The sequence below is a fragment of the Mesoplodon densirostris genome, chromosome 6 (genome assembly GCF_025265405.1).
Source record: "Mesoplodon densirostris isolate mMesDen1 chromosome 6, mMesDen1 primary haplotype, whole genome shotgun sequence".
NCBI classification, from domain to species: Eukaryota; Metazoa; Chordata; class Mammalia; order Artiodactyla; family Ziphiidae; genus Mesoplodon; species Mesoplodon densirostris.
In genome coordinates, this window is record NC_082666.1 from 24,169,398 (window position 1) to 24,183,847 (window position 14,450).

Sequence of the window (14,450 nt, forward strand, 5' to 3'; positions counted from 1 at the left end):
GATAGTATTAATGGTAATAATATCACCCTTCTGCTTACAGGCTTAAGCCATTCGATCCTTCCAGCAATCTCCCCAGCTGCCAGATGGAGGAGCTAGCCAGGGTTACCCAGCCTTAAATAGCAGGGTGAGGCTATAAGCCCAGCGGTCTAGCTCTGAGCTCTGTCCCACACCATCCTGCCTTCTTCTAAAATGACACTTCCATGTCTGCTACTCCTTTCATCCTCACACCAGCCCTGTGAAGTAGGTGCTTTTAGCCCCACTTTACAGATGAGAAACCCAAGGCTCAGAAAGGTGAAGCACCTAGAGGAGTGAAGATGCAAACCCAGGCACACTGATTCCATTAATTCCACATGGATTTTTAAAGTGAAACATTTGTTAGCCATATGGACTCCATTCCAGAATAAGAGTTCCTTAGGGATTGTGTTGGGGGCCCCCAAGATAAGTCCCAGGATCAATGATTTGCTACAAGGACTCACAGGACTCGGCACAGTTTATTCACAGCTGGGATTTATTACAACAAACAGAAACAAAGCAACTCAGCAGAGGAAAAAGAGGCTCATGGGGCAAAGACCTGGGAAGCCAGGAGCACACTTTGAGGAGCCTCTCCCAGTGGAGTCACACAGGACGTGCCTAATTCCCCAGCAACGACTTGTGACAACACGTGTGGCATGCCCTCTACTAGGGAAGCTCACTAGATATTCAGTGCCCAGGGTTTTTATTGGGGTCCAGTCCCCCAGCCTCTGCCTCCTACGTACCAAACTTCCAGACTCCCAGAAGTAAAGCAGGTGTGCAGCATAAACTATGCTGTTTGTACAGTGAGCTACTCTTATCAGTTCTGGAAACGGTGGGAAGCCTCCCCACATCCAAATTCTCAGACACCAGCCAAGGGTCAGCCTCGCCAGCAGGGCTTTCTAAGGATAACAGTCTCAGGCCTGCTATGTTTACTCTTCTCTGCACAGAAATGAAACTCTCCATAATCACCCCAGGGAACAGCTCTTGTGAAGATACCATTAAATGGGCAATGTGTCCTTAACCCTGGCAGGACATTCCCAGTCTTACTGTCCCCAAGGGCTCATTTGAGTGTGGCGCTGGGGTCCTCCACATATGACTACCACAGGCAGGTTCAATCCTGTCTCTGCCACACTCCAGTTTCTTCTTTAAAATGGGCACAAGAGTCCATTCTCTCCACTGCCCTCTACATAGGCTGTTGTGAGGACAGTAACAAGACCTCTTGCCAACTGTAAAAGGCTTCCACGGAGGGACCTGAGGACTCCACAGGTTGTGCTACCCCAAAGGGTAGTCTCCTCGAAGATGCCTTGCCTGCTCAAGACCCTCTATTGACCTCTGGTGAGTGGGCCTATCGGTCGGGCCCTGCCTGAAGGCTCCAGAGGCCGTGGCCCATAGCCCTCACTCTGGCGAGCCCGGGGCACAGCCTCTCACCTTACTGCTGCCCGAGCTGCCACACTCCTGGAAGAGCCAGGGCTCTCCTTTCTACCTGCCTTTGGCAAGAGTCATGTGGCTTTCAGGAGGGAGGATGGTGTCTGGTCAGCCCGGTCTGTGAATGTGCTAGCTTTGTCTCCTTAGTTCTTCCTTGCTAAACACTTGTTTCCTTCTGCTTATATCAGCAACAGCCCTGGAAATGCTAGGATGGCACAAACCCACCCATCAGGTAACAGAGTAGTCACCCAGGTGGGCACTGGGGGTGGGCCAAATAGCACCAAGGGAAACTCAAATGCCAGGGGGCCTGGTCGCTAACCATTGGGCAAGTTGCTAACAATTTCCTCCTTATCTGCAAATGAGGATAATGACTGTGGCCCTACATCCTCCGGGGTGAAGAGAGAGAATGAATGTGACTGTGCTATTAACCCTGTGGATCTATACAAATGAAAGGGATCGATATTGCTAAGTGTGTGGGGATCTGTCCCCCCACCCCATCAACTGAGTGTCTTTGATGGCTGGAATGAAAGATCTTCCTTAATGCCTCTGAGATTTCTTTAAAGTTAATGGCGCTCGGGAAGGAAAGAATATCAAAAGTCATCCACCAGGAACCCATCTGCTCGTATGAAAAAAGCACACAACCAAAGACTTTAATAATCAACACACTGAACAGCCCTGATAATTTATGCTAATAGTCAACGTGAGGATGTGGAACCAGAAACAGCTTAATCCGGCTCCCTGCAGCCTATGCCTCAAGCCCCCTCCCTCGGCATGAAAGGCTTTTGAGCACGAGGCGCCCCCCCTTCTTTGTCCCTCTCACAAAGTGGTATTCGCTGCCTCTCCTGGTTACCTGGTAACACACGCCTTGCACAGACTGAGGTTTCTAAGTGCAGCTGGAATTTCAACCGAGGCGAATTTTCTAAGATTTTGGATCTCGAGAGCTCACTGAAGCTTCAGGGGCTCAGTGCCCCCACGGGCACTGGCACGGGACCCCGTTCCTATTTAATGCAGGATTCAAAAACACGACCTCAACCTGCTTTCTGCAGGATCCCAACCTCCTCCCAATGCTAGCAAACAGTCAGGGTGCATACATGGAACAAAGCAGCCTTTTATTTTATTTTATTTATTTTTGGCTGCGTGGTATGCAGGATCTTAGTTCCCGGAACAGGGATTGAACCCATGCCCCCCGCAGTGGAAACGTGGAGTCCTAACCACTGGACCACCAGGAAATTCCCCCAAAGCAGCCTTTTAAAGTAATGATAACAATAACAGTTACAGTATTGTTACTGATAATGACAGTAACAACAACGCCATGCCACCTTACTGTTGAGAAATGGAACTAATAACTCAGTACAGAATGAAGCGTCACCCTGCAGCATGGCACTCAAGGCCTGCAATAAGCCTGCCCCAGAGTACTCTGGGTATCATCTCCTCTGCCAACCATCCCACTGGGTACTGCCCACGGGTCCACTGTTCACACTCGCCCCAGGATCTCCTACCTCCTTGTATTCGTTCATGCTGTGCCTCCCCATCCCCCCTTCTCAAACCCAGGAATTTTCTACGCATCCTTCAAGGCTCCTCTCAGATGCCTCCCCTTCTGTGAAGCTATACCTGTTCCTCTCAGGAGCCATCACCTGGTGCTAAACAGAGGAACCAGCAACAAGCCTTGGGGGGAAAAAGGAAGGTGGATTCAGACTGAGAAACCCTGAAGATTCAAGGGTAGCCAATTTGCAGCACCTTCCTAATCAGATTGCCAGAGGGCTAGAGGTGCATGGCCCCATCTGAAAACAGCCAGGAAAACTCAGGCTGGAGCCCCACCTCAGCTGGGAACTAGTCATGTGGCTCCAGGGAATTCTCTTCTGCCTGCCTCAGTTTGCCCTTCTATTAAATGGGAGTGAGACCTGGCCAGGGTAGTTGTAAAAATCAAGGAAGAAGATGGAATGCAAAAGCGATTTCCAACAGCAAAGAATTATTCTTATGTGGGAACACAGTGGGTCTTCAATATATGTGTGTTGATCAAAGGATTAGTCTCATTATTAGCATTTTGGGGCGTTTCAGAGAGTAGGAGGAAAGGTCAGAATTTAAGCCTGAAAACTGTTTCCAAATGCCCCTCAGAGGCATGGGTAAGAACACTTCCCACACTGCGGGAACCTGATATTTACGGAGGCCTCATTCCGTTAAAGTCAGGTGCTTGCTTATTGAAGGCACAGGTGAGGACTGAGGAGGGGTGATTTTATTACCAATATTGAAGCAGAACAGCTGCTGCTCTGACTCAGTCTGTTTCCCTTCAAGCGAGGTCCCCAGGGGCATTGTTAAAAAGTGCTCCTGCCAAGTCATTTGGATAAAGGATGGCTTGAGGGAAGCACAGAATGAGGTGCTGCCTTCCCTGGCTGGAAAAGATCCCCCGTCCACACCTTCATGCTTCACCAGGACACAAGGGCATAGGGGCCACACAAACATTTCAGGACAAAACAAGATGGGAAAACAGTGTCGGGGTCTGGATAGTGGCTGATGACACAATCGCTGGTAGGGAAGGAGAGCAAAATTCTGGGGAGGCCCGACGCCTGTCACTAATGGGATCGTTAAGAGCAGCTTCTGAATTGCCTCTGTTTGGCCCCGTGAACATCTTTACTCCCAGGGCCTGTGCCTGGGGTGGGCTCAGAGCCCACAGATCAGAGTGGAGGGGCTGTCACATTTACTTGTCATTTGGTAATTTTCAATGAATTAGGGGTATGGGACTTCCATCTGCCATCTGGCTGCACTCTGGTAACCATGACAACGGCCACCTGCCTGACTTAACACTATCAAGTCCTGTCCTGAAACAGTACTGAATAGGGTGCCGGGGAGCCGGAAGCTAGCCAGGCTTTACAGATCACCCTGGATGAGTCCCCTGCCCCATGGGTCTCAGTTTCCTCTGCATAACAGCAGATTTGGTCTAAATGCCTTCAAGGCAGCTGTCTCTTAGGAACAGAATACCAGCCCAGGGAGGAATCATCTGAGACCATCAGCACCGGTTAGAGTCTGGGGACCTGGTCAGCATTTCTCATGTCTCCTGCATGTGAAGTGAAAGTGTTACCTGTCTGGAAACAAAGAGACCTGCCTGTGAATTAACTGCTGAGGAAAGCAGATTGTAAAAGCGGGTGACAGGAACGAGAAGAAAGGAGACAGGACTGTTTAAATGCCACAGGGCAGAAACAAAGGTTTGAAGTGGAGGAACCTCTACAGTGGCTCCACAGGGGCTGACACAGCCCCTGGAAGGAACCAGCCCAAGGCTGCAGCCAGGGAAACACCAGCCAGCTCTCTCCTCCACTGCGAGCCCCAACCAGGAACAGCCAGCGGTGACCTTCCTGTGCTTTGGGGGCTGCCTCAGACCCCACAGTGGGCAGCACATTATTTCCAAGTTTCCAGGGACAGGGGCCTTCTTGCCTTATCTCCAACAACCCATTGGGTCTCCTGGACTTGAGGGCATCTAACTGGGATGCTTGTGGGGAAATAATACTAGAAATTTCCCAAGGCTGGAAAAGGCCGCCCCCACCCCCACCCCCCACCCCCCCTTAAGGCTTCCTTGTTAGAGCTGAAGTCATTACACTGACTGAAACATTTAGGTCTGGACTTGGTCTCCAGTCCCAGGCCAGAACCCCAAGCTGGGGCTCCTTGGGACTCTCCTGCCACAAGCTCACCTAAACTTGCCACTGGCCCCTCCAGGCAGCCTAGACAAGGGGCTTTTCTCCAAAACCTAATGGGCCAGCAGGGTGCTTTGCTGGGCATCCCTATACTGATATTTTGGTTTATTTCTGTTTGATTTTTTAAAAATTACATATAGAGGGTGAGCAAAGATGGCACCCATAGATGGTTTTATTGTGATGTGAATGAAGCTTACGTTTCTAGGTCCCAAGCAATTAATCATCTTCTATTACTTTACTTAAAGTGGGACCCTCCAAATTATATAAGCCTTAGCCTCACAAAACCTGGGTCTGCCCCTGATGGCACCATAATCTTTTCAGAGCTTAGGTCTCCCAAGGTCTTACCTGTCCTGGGTGGGGGCTTCCTCAAGACTCCCAGCAGGGCCCCACCCTACACTCACTGAGTCCTGGTGCTCTGATCCCCTGACTCCTGAGTCCCAGTCTGGAGCTCTAGCTCCCCCTCCTCCAGCATCTCCCTCCTCCAGCATCTCCATTTGCCCTCCCTCTTCATTCAAACAACCTACCTCCCGCCAGGGAAGGCCAGACCCCAGGGATTTGGACCCAGTAGGAACACCCTGCTCCCCAAACTCCCAGTCTCCTGGAGGCAAACATGCCAGGCCTGGAAATAACTACCAGCAATTACTTAAGTACCAAAAGGGACAGCAGGCTCATCAAAATTACGACCAACTCGGTGGCTGGTGTCTCCATGGGTTTGGTAAGGAAGGGTACATGATGTGGATTCCTGCCCCGGCCTCCTTAAGTAACTGGCCAGGTAGGGAAAAACTGACCCGAGGGAAAACTGAGGCCCGTGCAGTGCTGTCCATCGCGGTGCACGGGGTCATCCTTCACCCCACAGCCCAGAGGGTCGGGGTCCCTCTTTCTTTACCCACCCCAGCAGTGCAGGGCAGAAGCCGGACTCACCAAATTCGCAGGGGCCGTCCCGCGCCTTGTGCAGGTGGCCGGGGTGCGCGCGGGGCACCTGCCGGGCGCGCAGGCGCAGCGCGCAAACGCTGGGGTACGAGCGGCCGTCGGAGCCGCAGACGGCGCCGCGCTGCGCGCACACGCAGAGCCCAGTGCCCTCGGGCCCGGCCCCCGCGGCGCGGCTCGCGCACACCAGCCCGGGGCCGCAACGCACGCCGGCCCACCCCCCGCAGCTCGCGCCCTCGGCGCCCAGGCAGCGCGCGCAGCAGCCGCACTCGTCGCGCGCCGCGATGCTGGGCGCGGGGCAGCGCGCGGGCTCGGGACAGCGCTCCGGCCGGCACGGATCGCACTCGGGGCTCTGGACGCCCGCGCCGCGGAGCCCGAGGCCGGGTGCCGGCTGCGGCTGCAGCAGAAGGAGCAGCAGGAAGAGCACAGGTGAGCGTGGCATGGTCCGCTCTGGGACGGCAGTGGCGCCTCTGCCTGGAGCTCCGCTCAGCGAGCGCGGCGCCTCCACCCCGCCCGCCTCGCGGTCGCTGATTGGCCGGGCCTGCACCGCGGGGCTCCCGCACTCGGCTGCTCGGCCCCGGCCTAGCGCGTCCCGGTAGGCTCCTGGCCCGGCCCGGGTTCCGAGCTGGAGGGGTGTTCTGAGACACGCTCTCCGACAACCAATGGGCTCTTGGAGACCCAGTCGGGGCGGGAACTTGCCCGAGGTCGCTCTGGTAGAGCAATGATTGGATGTACGGTCTCCGGATCCGAGGCTAGCTCCAAGTACTATTCCACTTAATCCAGAAGGATGCGCTCTTTTATTTTATTTTGCATTTAGTAGTTTTCTAAGTTTTATTTTAAAAAGGGAATATATAGTTTAAAATTTCAAAGTTTACAAATGGATGTAACTGAAATGAGGGCTTCCCTTCCACCCTATGACTCAGTATTCCATCCCCCAGCTTCAAGAGGCTACACCTTTTACCAGGTTCTTGGGTATCTTTCCAGGAATTTTGTATGTTTATAAAACCACGTATGATTGCATGGCCCTTCCCTTTAAACACACACACACACACACACACACACACACACACACACACACACAAAAGCATGCTCTACACATTACTCTGCACTTGGTTTTTCTACCCACGGTATTTCCCATAGTTTCCCCACCTCTTACCATCTGTGAAACTGACCGTCTTGTAAATACAATCAATGGAGTGGAGTTTAACTGGCTTTTTTCCGCCATAATGCTACATAAAGTCATGGTGCATCTCAAAGTCAGCAGTGACTTTGGCTGTGATGAGATGGTGATACATTTTGGATTGTCCTTGGACATTTTAACTTTGCAAAGTGTTTAACTGCACAAAAACGTAGTTATTTAACCAGTTGTTTTCAGTACTTTTGCTACTGCAAATAATGCTCAGATGTCCTGGAGCACAAGCGGCGGCGTATCTGTGACATAGTGGGGTGTGCGTGTTGGGAAGACGCAGTGGAACAGGTTCTTTCAGTCAGATTTTTATTCCTGTGGCCCCTGTGCTTGCGCAGAGTCAGACTCTGCACCCCGTCCATGGCCCAGTCCTGGCAGGGGTCTCAGACAAGAAACCCAAGGGAGTCTTGATTGCTGGAGTTTAATGTGTGGACAGATGAAGACACTGGATGGAAGGAAGGACTTGTTGACCAGACTTTACGAGTGGCTTTTCATGCCTTCAACCCCTAGCCTTCATTTGCCCTGTGCTGTTTTCTTTATTTTCTGAATTTCTAGAGATGGAGGAAGCCTCTTAGAGTCTGGGAAGACCAGCTACAGTACTCTTGTGTGATATCCATTTTGCTTTTCAAGTTCCTTTCCAGTTTGCAGCTTTCAGGAGATGTCCTTATTCCCAAAAGGAGCCCCTGAAGAGGCCACTTTATGTAGTGGTCAGAGCAGGGCCAGCTGCCTGGCCTGCTCCAGCTCTTCCCTTGCAAGCAGATACATAGAACAGGTACAGGCAAGCACCATGGGAGTGGTGGTAGATGGTGATAAGGACTAAATATAATAATGTTGGTATAGCACTCGACATGGCTCTCACTACTTATTAGCAATTGATTTCAACCAGGAGGCTGCTGTCTTTACCTGGAATGGTCTTTAAAAGTGCTCACACCCCTTGACCTTCTACACCCTTCTATAAGCCTCTCCTAAGGAAATATCACTATGTGTGAAGATTTCATTTTGGAGTTGGTCACTACAACAAAATATTGGAAAAAACCTAAATGCCCACTGATAGGCAATGATTAAATAAATTATGGTATATCCAACAATAAAGGATTATCTGAGCATTGAAAATGAGGAAGGAGAGGTAGCTTAATTACAATGAAAAGATGTTTGTAATATATTGTTTAGTGAAATAGCAATGATAAATTGCATGCCTAGTATGAAGGCATATTTGTAAATATGTGGTTTTGTATACATGCAGAAATTCAAGATAGTTTAATGATGTAAAGGAAACAATTATAATGTTAAATGGAACAAAGCAGGGCTTGAAAACAAAAGAGATAAGCTCCATGCTGGTTTTCAGAAACATCCTTCCTAGTGATTTCAAACTTTCAAATGGGTATGGCTGTCCAAAGTGAGAATGGACTGCTCCAGAGGTAGTGAGCTCCCTGTCAGTGGAGGAGTTCAAGGATGGCAGGGAGTATGGAGGGGATCAAAACATCAGGGATTGGGTGAGAGGATGTCTAAGTCCTTCGAACTGAGCCACGATTCCCATGGTACAGTGCCCTGAGACCTGGACTGGACAAAAGCTGGTCGTGATTGGCAAATAAATGTACACAGGAATGATTTGCCAGCTTTTAATGCAAACATTGAGAGTGCAGTAATTGAATGGTGTCATGATGATGAAGTTAATGTGTGCTTAGTGCAGGTTGGGATACACAGTCACAGAGGCACATTTACAATGATCTACATGCCTTTTAAGTAGTAGGAAGAGCATTCTGTAAGCATGACTCAGAATTAAAGCAGAAGGCTCATTTTCCAACACTGAGCCTGTGGTATCTGGTCGGAGAAAACATTCCAAAGCTTTGAAGTTGATAGGCATCCATTTCTTTCTTTTTTTTTTTTTCTTTTAATTTCCTTTTAAAAGTTGCCTGCGAGCCCATAGCCCAGCGAACTCTGGTTCCCAGAGCACCAGTTAACACTGTGGGCAACACCTGTGGGCCCATAGGATTATGGGAAAAATGGAGATGAATTCTCCCGGCAGGAAAGGGGGTTGAGGCACCTCTGCCACGTGGCAGGTATGAGCTCCCACGGCGTGAGTGTCTACCTCCTCTGCTCCCAGCGGGCACACAGGGAAAGCTGGCTAATGCCCCACTCAGGGTGGATGCACACACACCCAGCAGCTGCTAACATGGGTGTGAACGTCCCAACCGATTCACTCCTCCTGTGACTGTAGATATGAATGGCTCCGTTCATATCTAACCTGCCCTCCGGGAGTGGAGAGGGGCTCACGTGAGCAGAGGGCCCTCCATCCACAGGCCATACCCTTGAATCTCAAGCATGACAATCAGGCCAGGCATAGAAGGTCCCCACCCAGGCTGAGGGAATATGAAAGCCCTGTCTTCAGGCCTCTGCTGGACCATTCCAGAGTGGAAGGAGAGGTGGGTTTCCAGAGAGAAGCCCATGAATGAGGGGTGGGAGTTCTAGGGACACAGATTTCAATCCAGTACTGTGTAAGAGGGAACATACAAGATGTAGAGCTCTGCAAAGATGGGGCCTCGGATGCTGAGCAGCCAAAGTAAAATGGTAGAGGGCTTTGCCCTCCTGCCATAAAAAACTATAAAACCTGGACAGATAAAGAAAACAGCTGTGTGCAGGCACTGGATAGTATTTTCCATCGTGGGGCTGTGATCCTTGAGAGGGGACACATATAACGTGAGCCCCACATCTACCCAGACCTTCCTCCTAGATAGGTTTCCCAGGCCACAATATGGGGAGGTGTAGCCCAAGCAGATGGCAGAAGATCTCCTGGACAGATGAGGCAGAGATCAGAGTTCAGGGCTCAGGTAGCTGGGTTTTGTGGGGAGGCAGCCACAAAAGAGGGAGGAACCACAGAGAGGGAACCCTGGAAGTCGGTGTAGAAATTCCCCTTCAACCTTTGGCTGATCCTGAACCACACAGGTGCAGGGTGAGACCCGGAGGCTCCGCAGAGAGCAGCCGCTGGGAGGCTGAGGGCTGGGCGGAGGTGCTGGGGATCACACAGGCCCATCCAGAATGGAGTGCCCCAGCCCACCAGGAACCCTTCTCCAAGCTCAGAGACACCAGGCAAGCAGCTACCCACTGCAGAGGTGCGAGTTTCAGCTCTAAGAGCTCATGCCATATGCTACTAAGTTTAAATAATTCCAACCTTTCCCTTTAAAAAATATATATATTTATTTATTTATTTGGCAGCTCCAGGTCTTAGTTGTGGTACATGGGATCTTCGTTGCGGCACGTGGGATCTTTTAGTTATGGCACGTGGGATCTAGTTCCCTGATCAGGGGTCGATCCTGGGCCCCCTGCATTGGGAGTGCAGTCTTAGCCATTGGACCACTAGTGAAGTCCCTCCCTTTGTTTTTCTAGTCCTGATAGTGGTAGCTGCTTCCTGCAGTTGCTACCTCCAAATTACCTAGTTAACAATTCTTTACATTAACTTCCTTTTTTTCCACCTGATTAGACCCTAAGTGGAGTGGTCTCTAGAAACAACCCTTAAAGATGGGTCACAATCAGAGAACCAGAGAGCTTAACTAGAAATAAGCACCAATAATAATATAAATTATTTACTAAAATAGTAAATTTATTTCTTATAAATAAATAAGGTAAATTAGGGTAAATATTGCTGAAAATGACATAAAATTTATTAATTTATTTATTTTTGCTGTGTTGGGTCTTCATTTCTGTGCGAGGGCTTTCTCCAGTTGTGGCAAGCAGGGGCCACTCTTCACTGCTGTTCACGAGCCTCTCACTATCGCGGCCTTGCTTGTTGCAGAGCACAGGCTCTGTAGTTGTGCCTCATGGGCCTAGTTGCTCCGCAGCATGTGGGATCCTCCCAGACCAGGGCTCGAACCCGTGTCCCCTGCATTAGCAGGCAGACTCCCAACCACTGCGCCACCAGGGAAGCCCCAATGACATAAAATTTAGTTGTGTGGTTTGCATAATTACAAAGTGAGTTGAATTTACAGCCTTGCCAATCTCTTGTGTGAAAGTTAGGCCATTGATTAGGAAGGAGTGGGAACTTGGATTTTGATTGGTTAGCCTTAATTATATGTGGCATAATCATTTCCGGTAACCAAATCATAAAGTTCTATCAGGGTGCCCATGTCAGTGGTGCTCTGCTGGTCAAAATTTGAGACTTTGAAATAAAAAATTTGTCATATTTGTGCCTCCAAAAAAAGAGAGAGTTAAAATGGGGATATCTGGCGGGCTCAGATGAAGCTGAAAGTTTGGAGCCTCTGAGTTATTCTGAGCCTCCCCTACCAGTGGAAGCAGCTTGCAAGTTATGTGTGGGAATACTCACTTTCCCTTGCTTAAGGACACTTTGATAAGGTCACCCAGGGCAGTTATCTTGCAAGGGATACCTTTTCTCCTCAAGACTTAACCCTGCCCCCTCTTATGGCCAGTAGACTCACAACTGGCATCAGAGCTCCACATGTTCAAACAGGGCAAGTACAGAGTGTGATCTGGGAAGATACAGCTTCTACACTGAAAGAATGGCAAGATTTTGCTAAACTACATTGCAGCATCCTGGGGAGTATGTGCAGGAATGGATTCTAAGGGCGTTAGACCAAGAAGGACAGTTGAATACATTCAATAAAAGTTGAAGTTATTGATACAAGTACCTTACCTGAGATTATGGGCTTAATGTATTGGTTTGTACAGCTGGTTATGACTATAGTTTACTTAGCTGTTTGAGTGAAATTGAGACTCAGTGATGAGCATCTTCCCTATTGTGTTATAAAGGAAGGAATCAAAAGGCTTATGGGAGATGTTGGAAGAGAGTTATTATTGACAACCTGCATGCCCACCCACCCACTACATTCCCCAAGGGGGGGCCCAGAGGACTTTCCTTTCCCTACAACATTGGGGAATTCATTAGTGAGGGGAGCAGTAGTATCCTTGAAAAGCCCTGTTGTGGCTCTCCTCTGTTGGTCACATATGAGGATGGGAGATTCCACCATTGAGACTGGCTCCTTGAATCCACTGGGGATGATGGGATCCCAGAAGAACAGAGGCCAAGTGCAAGTACTTAACTGCCAAAGACTTAGCTGGGTGCAGGTATCATAATGGATGGCAGGGTGAATTGGATATCACAGTATTTGACCCACAGGGATCTTTGGCCTTGGCTAATTGTCACAGTGTCCCTAGGAATGAAGTAGATGGCCTCCTACTAAAAGGTTACTTGCTCTGTTACAATAGGAAAAACTCTGGGTCTCATGTCCAAAAGCCAATTTGAATCACTGTAGAAGAAAGCCATGGTCTCGCTTTTTTTTTTAATTTAATTTAATTTATTTTTCTATACAACAGGTTCTTATTGGTCATCCATTTTATACACATCAGTGTATACATGTCAATCCCAATCTCCCAATTCATCACACCCCACCCCCCCGGCCGCTTTCCCCCCTTGGTGTCCATATGTTTTTTCTCTACTTCTGTGTCTCAATTTCTGCTCTGCAAACCGGTTCATCTGTACCATTTTCTAGGTTCCACATATATGCGTTAATATGTGATATTTGTTTTTCTCTTTCTGACTTACTTCACTCTGTATGACAGTCTCTAGATGCATCCACGTCTCTACAAATGACCCAGTTTTGTTCCTTTTTATGGCTGAGTAATATTCCATTGTATATATACCACATCTTCTTTATCCATTCATCTGTCGATGGGCATTTAGGTTGCGTCCATGACCTGGCTATTGTAAATAGTGCTGCAATGAATATTGGGGTGCATTTTGAATTATGGTTTTCTCTGGGTATATGCCCAGTAGTGGGATTGCTGGATCATAGGGTAATTCTATTTTTAGTTTTTTAAGGAACCTCCATACTGTTCTCCATAGTGGCTGTATCAATTTACATTCCCACCAACAGTGCAAGAGGGTTCCCTTTTCTCCAGCATTTGTTGTTTGTAGATTTTCTGATGATGCCCATTCTAACTGGTGTGAGGTAGTTTTGATTTGCGTTTCTCTAATAATTAGTGATGTTGAGCAGCTTTTCATGTGCTTCTTGGCCATCTGTATATGTCTTCTTTGGAGGAATGTCTATTTAGATCTTCTGCCCATTTTTGGATTGGATTGTTTGTTTTTTTAATATTGAGCTGCATGAGCTGTTTATATATTTTGGAGATTAATCCTTGGTCCGATGATTTGTTTGCAAATATTTTCTCCCATTTGGAGCGTTGTCTTTTTGTTTTGTTTATGATTTCCTTTGCTGTGCAAAAGCTTTTAAGTTTCATTGGGTCCCATTTGTTTGTTTTTGTTTTTATTTCCATTACTCTAGGAGGTGGATCAAAAAAGATCTTGCTGTGATTTATGTCAAAGAGTGTTCTTCCTATGTTTTCCTCTAAGAGTTTTATAGTGCCCGGTCTTACATTTAGGTCTCTAATCCATTTTGAGTTTATTTTTGTGTATGGTGTTAGGGAGTGTTCTAATTTCGTTCTTTTACATGTAGCTGTCCAGTTTTCCCAGCACCACTTATTGAAGAGACTGTCTTTTCTCCATTGTATATCCTTGCCTCCTTTGTCATAGATTAGTTGACCATAGGTGCGTGGGTTTATCTCTGGGCTTTCTACCTTGTTCCATTGATCTATGTTTCTTTTTTTGTGCCAGTACCATATTGTCTTGATTACTGTAGCTTTGTAGTATAGTCTGAAGTCAAGGAGTCTGATTCCTCCAGCTCCGTTTTTTTCCCTCAAGACTTCTTTGGCTATTCAGGGTCTTTTGTGTCTCCATACAAATTTTAAGATTTTTTGTTCTAGTTCTGTAAAAAATGCCATTGGTAATTTGATAGGGATTGCATTGAATCTGTAGATTGCTTTGGGTAATGGAGTCATTTTCACAATATTGATTCTTCCAATCCAAGAACATGGTATATCTCTCCATCTGTTGGTATCATCTTTAATTTCTTTCATCAGTGTCTTATAGTTTTCTGCATACAGGTCTTTTGTCTCCCTAGGTAGGTTTTTCCTAGGTATATTATTCTTTTTGTTGCAATGGTAAATGGGAGTGTTTCCTTAATTTCTTTTTCAGATTTTTCATCATTAGTGTATAGGAATGCAAGAGATTTCTGTGCATTAATTTTGTATCCTGCAACTTTACCAGATTCATTGATTAGCTCTAGTAGGTTTCTGGTGGTATCTTTAGGATTCTCTGTGTATAGTATCATGTCATCTGCAAAGAGTGACAGTTTTACTTCTTCTTTTCC

General features: G+C 48.0%; 2 protein-coding genes across 2 annotated transcripts in view; one reads left to right on the forward strand and one right to left on the reverse strand.

The window, feature by feature from the left end:
• IGFBPL1 (insulin like growth factor binding protein like 1) overlaps positions 1-6,489 on the reverse strand; it is a 12,312-nt gene extending 5,823 nt beyond the window's left edge. The window contains exon 1 of the mRNA XM_060100927.1: positions 6,042-6,489. Coding sequence (XP_059956910.1) covers positions 6,042-6,489 — 448 coding nt within the window. The remainder of the gene's footprint in view (positions 1-6,041) is intronic.
• The window catches only part of LOC132491602 (stimulated by retinoic acid gene 6 protein-like), a 74,157-nt gene continuing 66,194 nt past the window's right edge, over positions 6,488-14,450 (forward strand). The window contains exon 1 of the mRNA XM_060100464.1: positions 6,488-6,642. Coding sequence (XP_059956447.1) covers positions 6,488-6,642 — 155 coding nt within the window. The remainder of the gene's footprint in view (positions 6,643-14,450) is intronic.